This window comes from Solanum lycopersicum, chromosome 2 (genome assembly GCF_036512215.1).
Source record: "Solanum lycopersicum chromosome 2, SLM_r2.1".
Taxonomy (NCBI): domain Eukaryota; kingdom Viridiplantae; phylum Streptophyta; class Magnoliopsida; order Solanales; family Solanaceae; genus Solanum; species Solanum lycopersicum.
Window position 1 is genome coordinate 56,795,389 of NC_090801.1, and position 18,802 is coordinate 56,814,190.

At 31.1% G+C, this 18,802-nt stretch overlaps 2 protein-coding genes across 3 annotated transcripts; one reads left to right on the plus strand and one right to left on the minus strand.

Annotated features, from left to right (window-relative positions):
• Nucleotides 1-1,425: 1,425 nt before the first annotated feature.
• On the minus strand, nt 1,426-5,197 carry LOC101261573 (probable purine permease 10). Its single transcript, XM_004233037.5, has 2 exons — nt 4,925-5,197; nt 1,426-2,659 (listed from the first exon to the last, which is right to left on the minus strand). The coding sequence occupies exons 1-2, from the start codon at nt 4,962-4,964 to the stop codon at nt 1,560-1,562; spliced, it is 1,140 nt and encodes a 379-aa protein (XP_004233085.1). The 5' UTR covers nt 4,965-5,197; the 3' UTR covers nt 1,426-1,559.
• A 3,554-nt stretch (nt 5,198-8,751) lies between these two features.
• LOC101254052 (protein REDUCED WALL ACETYLATION-like) lies at nt 8,752-16,979 on the plus strand. Of its 2 annotated transcripts, none has more exons than NM_001329125.1 (16): nt 8,752-9,158; nt 10,700-10,791; nt 11,137-11,277; nt 11,359-11,415; nt 11,493-11,565; nt 12,461-12,619; nt 12,952-13,101; nt 13,213-13,468; nt 14,216-14,331; nt 14,418-14,504; nt 14,625-14,713; nt 14,886-14,948; nt 15,106-15,162; nt 15,812-15,908; nt 16,022-16,180; nt 16,587-16,979. In NM_001329125.1, the coding sequence occupies exons 1-15, from the start codon at nt 9,123-9,125 to the stop codon at nt 16,175-16,177; spliced, it is 1,629 nt and encodes a 542-aa protein (NP_001316054.1). In that variant the 5' UTR covers nt 8,752-9,122; the 3' UTR covers nt 16,178-16,180; nt 16,587-16,979. The 2 variants fall into 2 exon arrangements, with proteins under 2 accessions (NP_001316054.1, NP_001316053.1); NM_001329124.1 differs by having other exon boundaries at nt 11,140-11,277.
• The last annotated feature ends 1,823 nt before the right edge of the window (nt 16,980-18,802 follow it).

The following is an 18,802-nucleotide window of genomic DNA, read 5'->3' on the forward strand; positions in this document are numbered from 1 at the left end:
GTGTGTGTGAATGTTTGGATATGGGCATGAAAGGAGTGGCGATGATACTGTAATAAAAATAATTTTTAGCTATAAAAAAATATGTATATTAATAAAAAGTATTGAAATATTTACTGGTATTATCAATTATTATTGGATCTAATATTGTCGATATAGTCTTTAGAAACACTTATAAAAAGTGTGAATTACCTCAAAAAAAACATATTTAGTGGGAATTGACCTATTGTTGTTAATTAATTATTGCTAATGATTATTTTTGGTGTAGAATGAAGTGTTCCAACATAGAATCGGGAGGAGAACCTTGGAGTACTCTTTATAAAACTTGATCAATCATTTTTTCTTTGAACTGCCTCTTGGGATGAGTGGAGATTTAGGGTGTGGAAAAATTAAATCGGTTGATAAAAACCAAAACAGTTATTTACTATTTTATTTATACATAAATATTAAATATTAATCTCAATATTTTACTAGTTTTTTTAACCTTCAATTCACACTTTACACTAACTTTGAGTTCACAACTTCATATAATCCAAAACGCCAAAACCTAATTTCTCTTTGTGTTACACTTGTATATTTCTTGTTATTATTGTTTCTGTTTTATAAGTTTTTGTAAAGTTACATCATTGTCTTGTCGTGTCAAATTGTTGGAGAAGTCATATATTTATTTTATAAACATTTTCTTATTGGTTAAAAAATTGAATCATTAAGAACCAAACTGATAAAAAATATCCTATTGATTTGATTATTGACTTAGCATAATTAATAATAAAAAATCGATAAATGAAATCAAATCGCCTGATGAACGCCATTAAAGATCTTGATACCCCCAACATGATCTCTAATGTTTTCACCTTGTTCACAATTAGAAATTTAAAATTGGAAAATTACTACCTAATCAAACATATATAGGTATTATATCAATTTTACATATCTATAGTTATACTACATTATATGCCTTCATGCATTTTGCAGGTTTGAATTGAGTTAGATTTTTGAACACCCTAAGCCCATTAACTTATGCCTCTAAGTAAAGTGTCATTGAATTAAAAACAAAGTTTTGTTCTGCTCACAACTTCTCGAGTCCCACTTGAGAGTTACACGATTTTATCGTCGCATGAATATTAACTCACACTCAAAAGTTTTTCGGCATATGTTTTACCGTTGTGTTGTGGTCCCTTTTTTAGATAGCACCTATACTTTACGCTAATAAATGTCTATCACTATAATAAAACTAGCGTTTTAGCGATATTTGGTATACACATTAATAAAGAGTGTTAAAGTCTTTACCAAGATTAGTTAATTGTTATTGAATCCAATATCGCTATTAGGGGCATTTACAGAGAGTGTCATGCCACTTAAAAAAGTTTTTTTTATTGACAATTACACTTTTGTCACTGTAGATAAATTTTTGATGTAGTACTAAAGTTTGAACTGAATACATATTTAGTTCATATAGTTATACCAAATGAGATATGAAAAATTTCATAAACTATAGATACAACATAATGAATACAAAATGTCATATACTAATTTAACTTCTCTCAATGAGATTATTAACTTCAGAAATCTTCACTAATTTTCCCCCTCTTTTTCTCAGCCTTTTCCTTTAGATCATCAAGATAATGTTGATACATATATGACACAAATCCCCAAATTGCCAACACCATTGACATCACTTTAATACCACTCAACTTGTCATGAAGAAACATCACAGCCAAAGCAGGAGCCACAGGCAAACCTAATATACTAATTACATTTGAAAATAATGAAGACACTTTAAATATTAACCCTACTGAACCAACTGTGTAAAATTGCCAACAAATAGATGTCCCAACTAAATTTAAAACATAGCTAATTTTCCCTAATTCATATTCATTCATTTCTTTCACCAACTTTTTCCACTCCCCGCTAGCGAAAAGCCCTATTAATAACACCATAGTCGCACTTATCGACTGATAAGTGGACATTTCTATGATCAAACGGAAGCTTTCTCTCTTAAAGATCTTTTGAAGAGCGAGTTGTGTTGTAGAAAGCATCAGCGCGTATCCAGCAGAGGCAGCTAATGTAGATAAAAATCCGAATATATATTTTTGTCTAGACGTTTCATTATTATTGGTAGGTTCGCTAGGATCGTCGTTGTGGAGAACTAGGAGAGTAGAGGAGATAGTGAGAATTACTAATGAGTTTACTATGTAAGGGGTGAATTTTTGTTTATTTAGGAAGTATGAGAAAATGGCATTGAAACCTAATTGACTAGCACAAATAAGTGAATAAGTTGTAACAGGAAGATATTGTAGACCTATGGTGTATAACATACAATTTCCAGCTATAAATAAACCTAGTATAGTATAAAGTGAAGTAACAATTATAAAAGATGGTTTTTTGATTATTTCAATGTTTTTATTAGTTTTTTTTGGTTTTATGAAAAGGAAAGGGATGAGAATTGGGAAGGCTATAGTTTGTACTAATGTGGCTAACCATTTACTATTTCCACCTTTTTCAAAATATATTCTACCTAAGAGTGTACCTATAGCTTGAGTAGATAGAACTAATATTGAATAAATGATCATTTGGATCCACCATTTGTAATGTACCAAAGTTGGACCTTTTAATTGAGATTCATTCTGAGGAATGATTTCTTCTCTTTTAACTTCTTCACCTGTTGAAAAATAAGATTTCATAATTAGCGACCATGTAGATAAAACAAAGTATCAGTAAGAGGCGAAGTCAGAATTTTAATTTTATTGATTCAGAATTTTAATATGGCTATTCCAAAGGTTAATAATTGGATTCTAAACTTATTATTTATACGTAATGACTCTATTATCACAAATATATTATTTAAGTAAAATCTAATGGATTCGGTTGAATCCGTAGCTGGACTTCTAAATCCGTCCTTAATTATATTGTCGTTCTTTATTTAAAAAATTGATGACGTACCGAATTATAATTGACCACAACATCAATTTTTCAATTAAAAAAATTAAAATTCTGAATAAAAGTTGAATTAATTTTTTTTATTAAAAAATTAATGACGTGACCGAATTATAATTGGTCACATATCAAAAATAATTTTGCAAAATCATGTTGAAAAATAATAGCATGAATGAGCCTTTACTATAACGATAATGATATAAATATGTCAAACTTTTAACTGATAACACAAATAAATTTTTTTATAAAATTTAATGACATAATTAAGTCTTTTTCCAATTCAAAATAAATAAGTAAATAGAGAGTTTTTAGATATTGATGGATTGTTATTCTTAGCAAGAAATATTGTTTTTGGGGCTCAAGTTTTGACACATAGTGAATAAATGTATACATTTGTTACTCAACTAACCAAAATGAGAAAATAAGTCAAAATCTACTTATTTTTAGGAAAACATTATATTTTCCTTCATACCAAACCCACCTATAAAGTAAAAACCTTATTCCTCTTATTTATTTTTGTCTTGTATTTGTATATTTCTTTTTATATTAGTCATTATTGTTTTTATTTTTTGAGTGTTTAGTAAAATTACATTATTTTTCTGTCACATCGATCAAATTATTGAAAAAGTTATATATTTGTTTTTTCATTATTTTTTTATTGATTAAATAAAAAATCAAACCCTTAAAAAATCAAACTCAAGAAATCAAAAATCAATAAAAGTATCTGACTGATTTATTATAGTTAAAATTAATAAATTTATTAGTCATTTTGCATAATATTTTACTTATATACGTAATATTTATTTTTCGATAAGAGATAAGCAATTGAACACCCTAACTATCGTGTGGTGGCTGCACATGCACATTTATATAGACGAAAAATAACAAAATTTTGATTTGCCGCATTATTGAAATGATTTTCAGATGAACTATATTACACTAAACTTATTGAATCTCACTATAGTATTTTGTGCATAAATTCTCTATATATAATTTAAATATTAATGGCCAAGCAGATTAACAAAGTTGTGCATATGGTTAATTTCATGTTTTACTGCTGAACGTTGTCTGGAGAACAATAAAACAAAAGAATTCTGTTTTACCAAATTAAAATTGTTTATATCCTATATAGGAAGATATATACGAAGGTTTGAAGATAAGAATAAAAAAGTTAATAGGCAATTAGTTGTTATTATATTTTTATATCGAGAGTTGAGGGTATTTTCCTTTTTTTTCATTTAGTACTCACATTCACATAGTATCTTATTCTACGGTTTACTATAATTTATTATTTTTGTTTACTTTATTTGTTATTGTTATTTTTCTTTCTATCTTGCTAGGGATTACATCTTCTTTGAGGCAAAAATTTATTAAAAACAACCTCCCAACTTCATCAAAAAAAGATAAAAGATAAAAATGAGATCTACGTATATTTTATCCCTCAGATCTCACCTAATAGAAACTACAAGTAAGAAGTGATGAGAATAAAACTTTAATTTGATCTTAAATACTGCATTAATCGATAACTATGTCTGACTGCATATACAATATATTTTTCTTGATAAATATATATAAACTAAAACATAAAAAATTACTCTCTTAACACATAAATAAATAATTGTTGATAACCAATATATGTAACTTGTTTTTATCACATGCTTATCTAGATCTTCTAAAATAAATCCAACAAAAAGCAATCATATAATTTTACCAATGAAGTTAACTCACTATAACAGTAAAATCCCAAAATATTATTTCATCAGATTAAAATAAGTCAACTATATATATATATGTGTGTGATAAAATATGAATTTATATGACACTAAAGTAACTGAATTTTTACTAACATAAAAGTGGAGCAATAATTTAGGACTTTTTTTTTGGAAAGTAAATCTATACTTTTGCTTTTTATACTGCCATGAAATCTATGATTTTTTTTTTCTTATATAGAAAAGGAAGTATGTAGTTGATAATTAGTAAAGAAGCTCACCTTGTACTAGTGTTAGCTCTATTGCTGGAGAATCCCCCATCTCATAGACTTCAATTTTTTGGTAAAAAGAAAGAAAGGAATAATTCTTGTTGAAAATAAATCAAGTGAGAAACTCGATAGGTAGTTATTTATATAGTAAATTAGATAGTGCACAATGAATGGTTGTCATTTGTCCAGCGGAGTCAGTATTTTCATTAAAAAGTGTTATTGTTGTGGTAAACAAATAATTATGATGCTTGCTGAACTTGAAACTTGCGACCTCAAGAATTTTTCACAAATCCTTTAACCACTAATCTTATATATATATATCGAAATCCCTTGCCAGTGAGAGTAAGGGGTTTGCCTTCTGGATCGAGCTCGTCGCACCCGGCTTGCCTGGTGCGGGTTGCCTCTCCTATGTGGTTTGTGAGCTATTGCATAAGAGCGGGTTTTTACCCTGTGTGCACCCAAAAGGATAGCGACTGCTGATTTCCTTTGTCATAAAAAAAAATAATATACATAAAATCAAAATTTTAGTTTTGCATACAATATAATTTTCGATGAAGAGATGTTTGCTTCACCAATCAAAATTTTAGTTTTACATACAACATATTTTTCGACGAAGAGGTGTTTGCTCCACCCTGCAATTGCCTATGGCAATCTCATTCTGTTCGTTTTTACTTGTGCATTATCTTAATTTTTTATTATTTTGTATCCTCAGTTATAGTTATATAATATTCTTCAAATTAGTTTTCAAGGAGTATATATTTTAGTTAATTTGAATCGTACAATAAAATATCTATATTAATAATTATTTTTTAAAAATTTAAAATAAATAAGTAAAAATAAACTAACACAAAATTTTGAGATATTGATGGATTGTTATTTATAGCAAAAAGGGCCCAGTTTTGACGCATCGTGAATAACGTATAAATTGTGTCCTCTATCAAGTTTGGCAGTAATGCTTGTTTCGGGGTCCATACAGCTGGGTAGTACGTAATTTGTGTTTTTTCAAATTTATTTGTCAAATATTTTTTAATTTATACTTCTACTTGTTATTTTAGATAAATTATAAGAAAGATAGAGACAAAAAATATATATCTTATGATATCCTTTTAAAAAAATAATAATTTATGTTTAGTTAATGTCTTTAAAAAAATCTAGTTAATAGATATTAGAGGTGTGCATAAATTGAATCGATCAATAAATCGAATAAAAAATGTTATTTATTGGGTTACGGGTTTTTAATGTTTTGAAAAAAATATAGTTATTAGTACATTTTTAGATTTTGATATTAGGTTATTGATGAACCGAAAACTCAAATGTTAGTACTTTGCCTTACATAAGTATTAAATATTTATTTATCTTGGTACCTTAGCGATTACTGTCTTTTTTCTTTTAATGTTCAATTCACACTTTCTAATGACTTGTGTTCACAACATAAACATTATATAAAATATCAAAATCTAAAGTAAAAAATCTTTTTCCTTTTAGTTTCTCTTTGTCTTGCACTTGTATATATAGTTCATTTCATGTGAGTTATTATTGGTTTTGTTTTAGGTGGAAGGTTATATTATTATTTTGTCATGTCAAATTATTGGAGAAATCATATATTTGTTTCATCCTTTTGACTTCATATGCCTTTATATTTTGTTTCTATAAAGTGAGAGATATGATATACAAAAATAAATATTTTAACTCGATTCAATTGTATACAAATTTAATTTATGCATGCATAGTAGTAAATATATACAATTATCAAACTAATATACATATATAACACTATAAAAAATGTGGATAGAGGTGAGAGAGAAGACAGAGAGTGGAGAGAGTAAAGCGATAGACGATAGAGAGTGGAGAGAGGTGAACTATATTACTAGAAAACTATGAATTACATGGGGATTTTCCTGGTAATTAGTTTCCTGCGAATTTTCATACTAATTCCCAAGAACACTCGAGTTTTGAAATTAATAAATATATTTGTTGCAATATTTTTTTATTCTTGATTAATTATTTTTTCAGTGTGAATTTTACCATCAACAAATTCTAACACGCTCATATTTAACAATAAAGTTTGTATTTCTTCATATTTTATTGTGATTGTAATTTATTTTCTGTCAAGTTAAAATTTGTTGTAAACAATTTGATACGATCAAGGGAGGCCAAATCTCCCCTTCATCTCTTCTCTCATAGATCAAATCTGCAAATCGAAGTCATAAAACCGTAAAGGTGGAAGAATGAGTACTGTACTTCAAGACTCGTGTTTCAATTTCATCAAGTCTACACTGCAACAAGTTTTGAAGTAGGGGGCATTTGTAGACATTAAAATTGTGTGAGACTCAACAAGACGTGTTCAAGTTAGAACTCTTCAAGGTGTGTTCAATTCCAATTAGGATTCTTGGGGGCTAAACTCTAATTCATGCCTATATGAAGGGTAATATATTTCCTTGAAAAAACATCTCGAATATTTTATAAATTGTAGAATATTCATAAAAATATCATATCTAAATCATTCTAATTCGAAAAAATATATCACTAGCGCACTCAAATCATAAATAAATCTTACGAGAAAAAGAGGAACAAAATTTGTTGCAAAAATTAGCTTGCTTCCAATTTGTGTTGAAGTTAAACTTTGACAAACCAAACTTCAAATGTATTTATTTCAATTTCAAACTCACAAATCTTAAATCATTTTATAACGATTAAATTTTTTTTAAATAACTATAAGTACTTTGTGTCTCAATAGTAGCCCATATATTTTTTTATATATAAATTCTTGCCTTAGCTGAATGCACCTTTTAAGAAAAAAAATTATTGTTGATATGTTTCACTATCCTAATTTGTCAATTAATGCCTTAGACAAAATAAGCTAAGGTATAAAATGTTTCACTCAAAGTGGAAACACAAGAATAACTACCAAATGCTCTTAACAATTCTTGTAACCCACCTAACAAAATTCATTGCTTTATATGTACTCATAAAGCAAATTAAATATGGATTAACCATGGTGATTAATGATCTTATATGCATTGCATTAAGCTAATTATTATAAACAATGTTGGTTTTGTATGTGGGCAGGTGGGAAGATAACTTAATTAATGGCTTTCTTAGTATTACAATCATGATTAAACTTCTTAAAACAAAAGGATGATAATCAATTCTAATTATGATATCTCAATAATTAATTTGTTCATGTAATAGAGTTCAACCAATTAATCCATAGTAGTGTAGTAAGTTAGGGAATATACAATGCATAATATATTCAAATGAAATCCTCATTAATCCCCAACAAATTCAAAACCATAACTCCTCTACAAGGAGTTCTTTTCATATTTTTTTATAATTGTGGTGTCTGATTAGTTTACACGCACTTTCATTAATAACATAATACATAAGTCATATCCTAATAATACATAACAATACAAAGTATTATGTAATTTTCTTCACCAAAACGTAAATAAATGAGAACAAATCACTCAATATTTTTCCGCCTCGTTTAGATTTTTTTTCCAATTTATTACTTACTATTTAATTCTTTAGTCTACTATGATAGTGATTATATACTTTCAATGCATTGATAGTACACAGAATCCGGTAATTTTAATTCAATTTTTTCGATATTTAAACCTTAAACAGCTATTAACGCGTACAAAAACAATGTTTTAGCAACTAAATGAAAAAAACCCACTAAAACATGTGACGTCGCGGATGAAGTTATTTTTTCATCAAATGTTAAATACAAAAAAATTCAAAATAAAAAATACTATCAAATTATACTAAACATAAATTTAAATTAATGAGATTTCAATACGAATAATAAATCACCTAAAACCACAACCGCTGCCATCAACGGTTGGTATGAAAAAGAAAGAGAGACAATTTTTCTGTATATATAAATCTGAACCCAAAAGCTTATACAGTAGTCGGTAGCTAACGACGTCGTTCCGTCCATCCCACCCCCCACCGCCACCCCACCCCACCCCCTAGTCTCCTTCGTCATCTTCTTCGTTGCTTCAGATCTCTCCATATAGGGAAGGGTTTTGAAAACAATTCTTCTCTGTGTTATATATATACCTATTTCATTCTGTTCAATATATACGTACATATAATGTACGTATATACACAATCTCATTACTGAGCTTTTCTCTGCTTCAATTTCGCCGGAATCGGTAGATTTCACTTGTCGGTGATCCATATAGTATTATAATTTTGGGGGAAAATGGCGGCAGTTTCTGGTCCTCTAACGCCTGGACAGGTAGTAATACTTTTGCTGATCGTTTTGTGTTGTAGTGATGAGTGATTAACCTTTATTAAGTTAGTGAAGTTTAATTTTGGATTTGGATCCGATAACTAGTTGGAACTATCGAAATGTGTAATAATTGTGAGTTCTTTTGAGTCGGATCTGTTTGAAGAGTATAACTACTGAAGTGTATTAGTTAAAATGATAAGAAGCTTGCTGAATTTTGATATAAGAGCATTTAGATGAGGAGATCTAGTTGTTTCCTGTGAAATTTTGAGTTTACTAGTTTATAGTTGCAGCATGTTATTGATGTAGTTTTTCTAACTGACCGTAAACGAATGATTAGTGTTTTGTAAACAAAGATGGAATCTGAAGGCTGAATTGACTGTTGTTGATTATAGAATCTAGCATGTTACAAACAGCTATTTTGCTAGTGATAATATTTGTTGTTCCATTTTTTATTTCTGCTTTGAGTACTAGGAAGTATATTGAAGTGGTTAATTTGAGGTGGTTTCTTTTGATGTGCTACATTATTTTCGCTAGGCGGTGAAACGGCAAAATTATATTAAGATTCAAGTGCTCATGTTTATATAGTGAGGGTTGCAGCATGTTGTTGTCGTTGTTGTTTCGTGCAGTAGAAGCAATAATTTGGAAGCTCATGCTGATTTATTATTATTATATTCGTAGTTCTGTCGTTATTAGAGCTGATGAAACAGTAGGGTGGTTAACAGCGGTATAAGACGGTTAAAGATTTGATTTTGAGTTCGTTATCAATAAGATGTAATTCGGAAATTTAAAATGTTTCTCTAAAGTTTCATCCATCAAATTCTATATACTTTATAGTTTTAATAATTTGATCTTCGGTGTGTTTATATAAATGAAAAGTGCTCGAAAGCTACAAGGTTCATGGGGCTTGAAGCGAAAAGCGAGAAGTAAAGCGCAAAATTTTATGAAAATTAAGAAGTACCAAACATATAAGACTGTAGGACTAAAATACTAAAATTGCGATTGAAATAATCAATTTCAACATTTGATATGTAATACTGCCGATATTAATCCAACTTCTCAAAATTGTGATACAAAGAACTGTTTATTTTTCTTTTGATCATGTTTGCGTCATTGTTTGAAACACAAATTTCTTTGAATCGCGTGGCTTCACCCATGAAGTGATAACCCTAGCTTCTCGTTGCTTTACCAGTTTGTGCAACAAAGGAATGACTCTCAAAAGATCCTTTACTATTTTGTTCGTTTGCTTGGGTGGAACATGTGTATTTGGATTAAAGATACTCTACTATTTTGTTCGTTTGCTTGGGTGGGGGAGAGAGAGGGAGAAATGTGGGTTTCAATTCGTGGAGGATGGGAGTCACTATTAATTAACTTGTAGAATCATGTTGTTGTGGAATTATTTAGTTTTTATGGAGTAAGATTTATTGCACTTGCGCTGCTGCAACGTGGAACACATTTCAATTCATCATTTTCTTTGGTTTGTTGTTTTGTCTTGATTTCGTTAAGGCAAATATATCTAGAATACTGAAGGCTTTCCCTTTATGTCGCAGGTGTCATTTTTGCTTGGATTTATACCCGTCCTTGTTGCATGGCTATACTCTGAGTGGTTGGAGTACAAGAAGTGGTTGTTCCCATCTAAAGTGTAAGTTAAACAGCTCAATCCTTGCATTGAAGTAAACAACCCCCCCCCCCCCCCCCACCTCACTAAGTTGACTCACTCGATTTTCAAAATGGAAATAACCACTCAGTTGAAATCCATCCGATAAGGAAAAGGAAAGAGTACGAGAACTCATATAGCCCCTTCAGTATTCACCATGGACCTTGTAGACATGGCTGCTATTTGTTAAATCATTAGTGAACAGTATCTTCAGGCAACTTGATTTCTGAAAGCAACTGTGATTGTTTTATTTACACAAAATATAGAAACAATTGTACTATCTTAATTATATTTCTTTTTAATCTCATATTGTTGTCTTCTCTGTGACAGCAGTCATTCAGACAACAATCTAGTTGAATTGGAAAATGCAACAATCAAGGAAGAAGATCGAGCTGTCTTACTGGAAGGAGGTCTGTCAAAATCTGCATCTACGAAGGTGTCTAGTTCATCAATAAAAACAAATATAGTTAGGTCAGTGCACTGTGCAGATTGGTGGATTTTCCTTGAACTTTCTTTATAAATTCTTCATGAAACACTTCTTTAATTTTATAGGTTTCTTACGATGGAGGACTCCTTTTTGCTTGAAAATCGAGCAACTTTAAGGGCAATGTGAGTCTCTTGGTTGTTTTGATTATGCAGGATGCATCTTTTTCCTCGTACTAATGAGCTGTCTTTCAATCATACAGGTCCGAATTTGGGGGAATCCTATTTTATTTCTATATCTGTGACCGCACAAACTTCTTCGCAGATTCTACCAAGGTTCATGACCTTTTAATTTTTTAATAATGCATCATAATATGACTTTCTACTTCATGCTTTTGAATAAAATCGTGGATGTGAATGAGCGAGCACTTTGTGGTGCACAGAGGTGGAGCTAGGTAGAGTCGTGCATTTATATATATATATATATATAGTAGATGTTGAACCCCCTTTGGCTTCTTCGTGTTTTACTTCTTTATATTTTGAAACCCCTTAGTGAAAATCCAATCTTGGCTCCACCATTGGTAGTGCATCTTGAGTAACTTCTTTTCTGCATACTTTGTTAAATATACACAGCTAGTTCAACCTAAATGTTTTTTGAATCTTCTTTTGCATTATTTTTCCCTGAAGGTAATATCCAGATTGAACTGTTCGATGTGGAATTTTGCTGTGTGACTTCTGTCGTAATGTTGTTTGAAAGAATTTTATCAAAACTTCAGCATGCTTTGCTTCAATGGAGCTAATTTTAGTCTTATCCTAAAGAAGGTTTACTAGCATATATATGATTTGCATGCTAATGTGTAAACTCATTCCTACTTTGGAGAAAATTTTGGATCTGTCTTTACTTTTAATTGGTTCATTTGGAAAGTTCAGATTCTCCAATTTGAAATTTTTACCACAAGCATCAAACTCGTTCTACATAAATTTGTTGTCTTCTTTGCTTTCTTGTGCTCATCCCCTTAGTTTTGTATTTAATTCTTGGTTTTTAGAGTTTAGTACAGGATCTGCATTGGTGTTTGGCTAGAACGCAGGACATCATATGATTTCTGCATCATTGCTGGAATCATACTTTCAGTTTGCCAACTCCATTGTGGAGTTATAAGATGTATATTTTCATCTTCGCAAGTGTAGCTCAAAATAACAAGGTTCTGTTTTGTTTTTTTTCCGTGAACAGAGCTACAATCGGGATCTCTTCCTCTTTCTCTATTGTCTTCTGATCATAGTTGCAGCAATGACTTCTTTCAAGAAACACAATGACAAATCAGCATTTTCTGGAAAATCCTTGCTTTATCTTAACCGTCATCAGACAGAGGAGTGGAAAGGATGGATGCAGGCAAGTGTTTTCGATAAGATTTTTCTTGATCTACTTATCCTTCCGTTTAGTAAGAAGTAAATCTAGTCAGCAATTCTTTAGAGCAATACCTTCCATTTGCTCTCTTTGTTTCTCCGTCTCCTCAGTGAATAATTTACGAAGTCGCACCATGATTCTTGCAATTCTTTGTTCAATTTGTTAATTTTAAGAAGCAGTAAATCATGCAGAATCTCTGTTCAATGTATGTGCGTATATATTTATATTTCCTGTGGATTTGGCCTGGTTCTTCGTATTTTCTCTTTCAGTGTATGATGTTTGCAGCGTCTAAATAATCCTCTTTTTGTTTGCAACAGGTCCTCTTTTTGATTTATCATTATTTTGCTGCAACAGAGATATACAATGCCATTCGTGTTTTCATTGCTGCATATGTATGGATGACCGGTTTTGGGAACTTCTCTTATTATTACATCAGAAAAGATTTTAGTCTTGCTCGGTTTGCTCAGGTAACATTATGTATTATACTTTATTACCTTAAGTTAGAAGACTCTTGGTAGTTTAATCTTACATTTCTAGGTTCAATGTTGTTAATGTAGTAAACTTTGTCCTGTGTGCAGATGATGTGGAGGCTGAATTTCTTTGTTATATTTTGTTGTATTGTTCTTAACAATGACTATGTGCTGTATTACATCTGCCCAATGCACACACTTTTTACTCTCATGGTGTATGGAGCCCTTGGCATTGGCTACAACTACAACGACAAAAGATCAGTAATGGCTTTGAAGTTTGTTATGTGCGTGGTTGTTGTTATCTTGATTTGGGAGATTCCTGGAGTTTTTGAATTTCTTTGGGGCCCTTTCACATTTATGTTAGGTTGGTTACGGTGCACTTGCTCTTTTTCTTTCTCCAAATTTATTTTTAATACTTGCTTTATCTGAGCTCGGACAAGGACTTCCCTTTGGATGTCACTTCAACTGTGTTGTGGAAAATGCTACCTACTTTTTCATGCAATATTATGCTTAAGATGAATAGTATGGCTATAAGTAATGACAAATGCCTTCATTAGGAATTTGGTTATAAGTTCTCAAAACTAATATCTCCATAAGTCATGTGTTGGAAAACATGAGGTCTCAGGTTCAAATCCCAGTAGAGACACAAAAAAAATAGGTGATTTCTTCCGTGTCCTAGCCTTGGTGGACAGATACATGTTGCTGTTGGGAGGTATAAGGGATCCCGTGCAATTAGTCAAGGTGTGCCGGGACACAACGGTTATCAACAACAACAAAACAAAAAGTAACATGATTCAGATAGTTGTAGAATTTGATATGACATCTTCATGAAAGTCACCTATCTGTAGCAAAATGGACTGATGGACCAATATTTGTGCTAAGAGGTGCTTATCTTAGGTGCAATGATTATATGCAAGAAACGTGACATATATAATTGTAGTGGCAATGCTAAACAACTGTTTCAAGTGGTATTTTGTATTTCAAGTAGTAGGGTGACGCCAAAGAATCCTTTTCCCCCTTTTACTTGTTGTCCTTTCTTTTTTTATCTTTCTATAGATTCTGGCTTAACCGATGTCACCTGATGATCGTTTTGTACTTTATCAAACTGTAGGGTACACTGATCCAGCCAAACCAGATCTTCCTCGGTTGCATGAATGGCACTTCAGATCTGGGCTGGACCGTTATATATGGATTATTGGCATGATATATGCCTACTTTCACCCTAATGTAAGCTTAATAGAACTCTAATTCTTAATTCTTTTGTCTTTCATTTGTTGTAAAGGACTTACATTTGGTGTATCTTGTCCTTTCAGGTTGAAAAATGGATGGAGAAACTGGAGGAGTCTGAACCTAAGCGGAGACGAACAATTAAGACATCAATTGTTGCTGTTGCTGTAGCTGTGAGTAGATTTATCGTGTTTCTAGCATAACACCAATTTTATTTTGCTTCTACAGTGTCTTTCTTTTTCCCATTTTCTTCTTCCTCCAATTCATAAAGTTTTTTCATCGGTCTTGCTCAGATTGGGTACTTATGGTTTGAATACGTATACAAGCTGGACAAGAACACATACAACAAGTTCCATCCCTACACGTCGTGGATTCCCATAACGTATGTATTAGACTTACTTTAATTTCTGTATTAACCCTTCATTTCCAAATGTGAACTTTGTATACGGCACCAACCATTGTTTGCCTATGATGTGCCAAAACAAAGAAAGTATATTGTTGATTTCTCTCCTGATGTCTTTTGCTACTTTCTCATTTTATTTTCCTTTTTTCAGTGTTTACATCTGCTTGCGGAATTTTACTCAGGAGCTACGGAATTTCTCTTTGACTCTATTTGCGTAAGATTCTATTGACTCATTTGTTGCTGGTGCTCAATCATAGACCTTGTACCTTCCTTTTCCTGTCCAGAAGATTAATTTTTTCATCTCATCTTTAAACATAGCTGGACTGTATTTCTTTCTGCTTCTTTAACTGTTACGTGCTCTACTTTTCTAGGTGGCTGGGAAAAATCACCTTGGAAACCTATATCTCACAGTTCCACATCTGGCTGAGGTGTGTGGATTTTACTCTTCTTCTAAATATAATGGTTGTTGTCTCAGACCTGAAATAAATCAATCAAACTGTTCCACATTTAGTATTTGAACTTCCAGATGACAATTCACACAATTTGATGTGGTATTTCTTAGATCCTTCATTGAGTCTCACTTGTCAGTTGTCACCCATCAACACTTTTCACATGCTTAACCTAAGAAAAGAGAATCAGCTTGCACATAAGGGGGATATGTTGCAAACCTGAAATATTTATCTTTAACCATTTAAACTTGTAATGTAGTTGGTTTAAGCAATTCAATAATCGCCCTCTATCTGATTAACCATGAACCATCAAAACATTCCATCACCCTGTGACATTTTCCAAGTAATTTGCTGAACTTGAGCATTTTCTGTGTGGCTAAATTTCTTAGAGGAATTACTGTACCAATTCTTTCTGTGAATGATTGACATCCTTTTTCCTACATAATATACTTTTTTATTCCCAGCTTGTCTCTAAAGTTTCCCAGTACTCTTGCGTGGTTCCTTGTATTGCCAGAGTGTAATTTTTCCCCATGATTATATCTCATCAGAGAATCTATAGTTTTATGTTGGTTGGGTTGATAAGGCCAGGATGTTTTGAGTTCTTATTGCTTCCTGACTTCATGTGCAGATCAAATATGCCGAATGGACAGCCTAAGTGGCTCCTCTCCTTTATCCCAGATTATCCTTTGCTTAATTTTATGCTTGTCACTGCAATATATGTTTTGGTAAGCTTATGTTCTCTCACTTGTCATTTTCCTGAATATTTTTAGCTGTGATCATATCTGGTCCATTTTCTCCATCTGTTTTCTCAGTCGGGCATTCCACTATCCTTCTGCAGATATCATATAGGCTTTTTGAACTAACGAATACACTCAAGACAGTTTTCGTACCCACGAGAGACAATCAGAAGCTGCTTCACAACTTCATTGCCGGCGTCGTGATTTCTGTGTCCATATATTGCCTTTCTTTTATTCTTCTTCAGATCCCTCATTGATGTGTAAGTTCTTATACTCTACTTAACCAAAAAAAGAAAAAAATGTGCTGTCTGGTTTGTCTGAATGAAGACATTTTTCTCAAAATAACAAGACTTTTTACTTGAGGGAGAAAATGATTTCTTTTACCTTGTAATCAGAAGTCAGTTTTTATTAGTATACACTCCATGTCACATCTTACTCTCTTTATCATTTTGTTAAACCAACACTTAGATACTGTTAGCACTCAAATGCATTACCCTAAAACATTGAAAACGACCCAGAAGATAGTTAAAATAGTTTCTGCATATAATCTTTTACAAAAGCATTTTCCGTCTTTCCAATGCATAGTTGATGCCATCTGCTCTGTCACTTCATCATCCTAGTGTGCATTTTCCTATTTGGTGGATGAATCATCGAATGCTAATGCAGGTCGGATGAAACTGTCACAGAGAGAGGTCACTCTAGAAAGATGTCACAACTAGATATGGAAAAGAGAAATCTGTCCTATTGTCTTAAATGGGGTAGAGATGTTGATATTCATTGCCAATAGTATGAGTAGCAGTTGCTAAATTGGAGCACGCACACAAGGAAGGAATTATTTTCAGATTCTGCCTCAAAATTCGAGGGACAATATCAATTACCACAAAAATGTATTCAATATTTTTGCTTGCCTTTCATAGTCGTATATGTTATTAAGAAATATAGGCATGATAAGTGTACTTGTCTTGTGTTGTCTACTCAGCAAAACTTTAACTATTCATCGCTAATGTTTTTATCTCTAACAGAGTCATTTTTTTTTTATTGAATTACAAAATCAAGTCACTCTGGTTCATTAATTGGGCTTAACATCTCTCGATTGAAAAGTTTCGAGCCAATAAATATTTGGAATATATCGAAGCGTAATGTTAGGTGAAGTTTATTTTCCAGAATTCACTGTTTGGACTTGAATTTTACTTTTTAGACGATTTGATTAACTAATGATAATCTAGAAAATAAATTATTAACGCAGACTCAGAGTCAGAATATAACAATACTACAGGCATGATTTGATAGTATCAGTTACAAATCTAATATGAACTAATTATGTCGGCTAAGCTAGTCGATTATCAGAAAGCAAACAAATCAAGATGAAAGTTAATTTTACTTTCAGATTATTTTTTTAAATTTTAATTTATATAAACTCCGCATTCTGTATTAAAATTATGAAAAACATTGCCTGAAATTTCTGCAGAATTTAGTAGGAAAACGCATACCGACAACTCCATCCCATTATTATTATTATTATTTTTAAAAATAACAATAAATTAAGAAAACTGCAAAATAATAAAATTAATCTCTTGAAGTATACATCTTAATTAAACAATTTTTTTTTGATAGTTATGATAATTTTGTGAATGCAAAAAAAATGTTTATTTTGCTAGAATATGTAATTCTTTATTAGGCATGCCAAATTTATGGTCAATTATTCTCCCAAGTGACAAATAATACTAATAATAACAAAATTGACCAGTGTTGTGTTTGGAGGTACGTATATAATTCCAATTTACCCTCATATGGCGGAGGATCGCTATTTGAATTTTGACTTACTCTTTCCATGTGCTTCACCTAATTTAATACTATTTGACATCTTCAATATTATTATAACAAAATATTTTAATTTTATTCACTCAAATCTATGTCCCATCTTTTAATAATATAATAATTTCAATACAAATATCAAAGTCTTTCCTACACAAAATAATAGTTTTTCATGTGAGGAACGTTGAGGTCAACTTGGATTTACATGTTATATTTGGGAACAAATATATGTAAAACATTTTACAACAAGGGGAAATATACATGGGCTAAGTTAATCAATAAGTGGATTATTAATAGGATAGATTTCTATATATACGAAATTTTACCCGTTTAAAGATTAATTGGACTAAAATGATTTTATAGCATATCAAACAAGAATGAAAAACTAAAATATTTAATAAGATCTTTTCATGAATCAGTTTGAGCTATAATAAGTCCGATTTTTGTATGAGTTGGATTGAACGAATCAAAACAAGCCAAGTAAATAAATGGATGAGTCATTTAAATATCTAAACTTAGATAGGTGGTACCAATCATATGTGTTTCATGGGTTTATAACTTTGGTTGTCACCCTGCTAAAAGGGCGATACAAATACCCAATTATACGATGTTATTCAACTTACGTTCATTTTTAAAGGTTTTTTTTGTTTGCATGTCTATATAATATAATGATATTTGATGTTAGTCTTGACTAAAATTCAATCATTTTCATTTGATTTCACTCATTTCCTATCCTAAGTATATGTGAATAAATGATGTTCAAGCAAAAACGTTTAACGATTAGAACAAAAATAACTAAAGTCCATCCATTTTACTTGAACTTCAAGCAAAAATGCATATCGTACATCATATGAAACTTTTATTTGAAGTTTACATTATATCAGCCTAACTTGAGATGTCGCATGACTTAAAATTTTGAAAAGGAGAGTACAATAAATTAAATGATATTGTCAAAACAGGGTGCACCATCAAAAAAATAAATCACTTCAAACAAATAAAATACTTCTTTTTAAAAATTAAAAAAAGGGACAAATTTATTTTTAGAGCTCGAACCTATATACGCTAAA

What these genes read in the sequence shown, in the direction of transcription:
- LOC101261573 (XM_004233037.5), bottom strand. Translation starts at nt 4,964, where the DNA reads ATGGGGGATTCTCCAGCAATAGAGCTAACACTAGTACAAG. An exon ending in AGAGCTAACACTAGTACAAG is followed by an intron (nt 2,660 to 4,924) that starts GTGAGCTTCTTT and finishes ATTTTTCAACAG; the next exon opens with GTGAAGAAGTTAAAAGAGAA.
- LOC101254052 (NM_001329125.1), top strand. Translation starts at nt 9,123, where the DNA reads ATGGCGGCAGTTTCTGGTCCTCTAACGCCTGGACAG. An exon ending in TGGTTGTTCCCATCTAAAGT is followed by an intron (nt 10,792 to 11,136) that starts GTAAGTTAAACA and finishes TCTCTGTGACAG; the next exon opens with CAGTCATTCAGACAACAATC. An exon ending in ATAAAAACAAATATAGTTAG is followed by an intron (nt 11,278 to 11,358) that starts GTCAGTGCACTG and finishes TTAATTTTATAG; the next exon opens with GTTTCTTACGATGGAGGACT.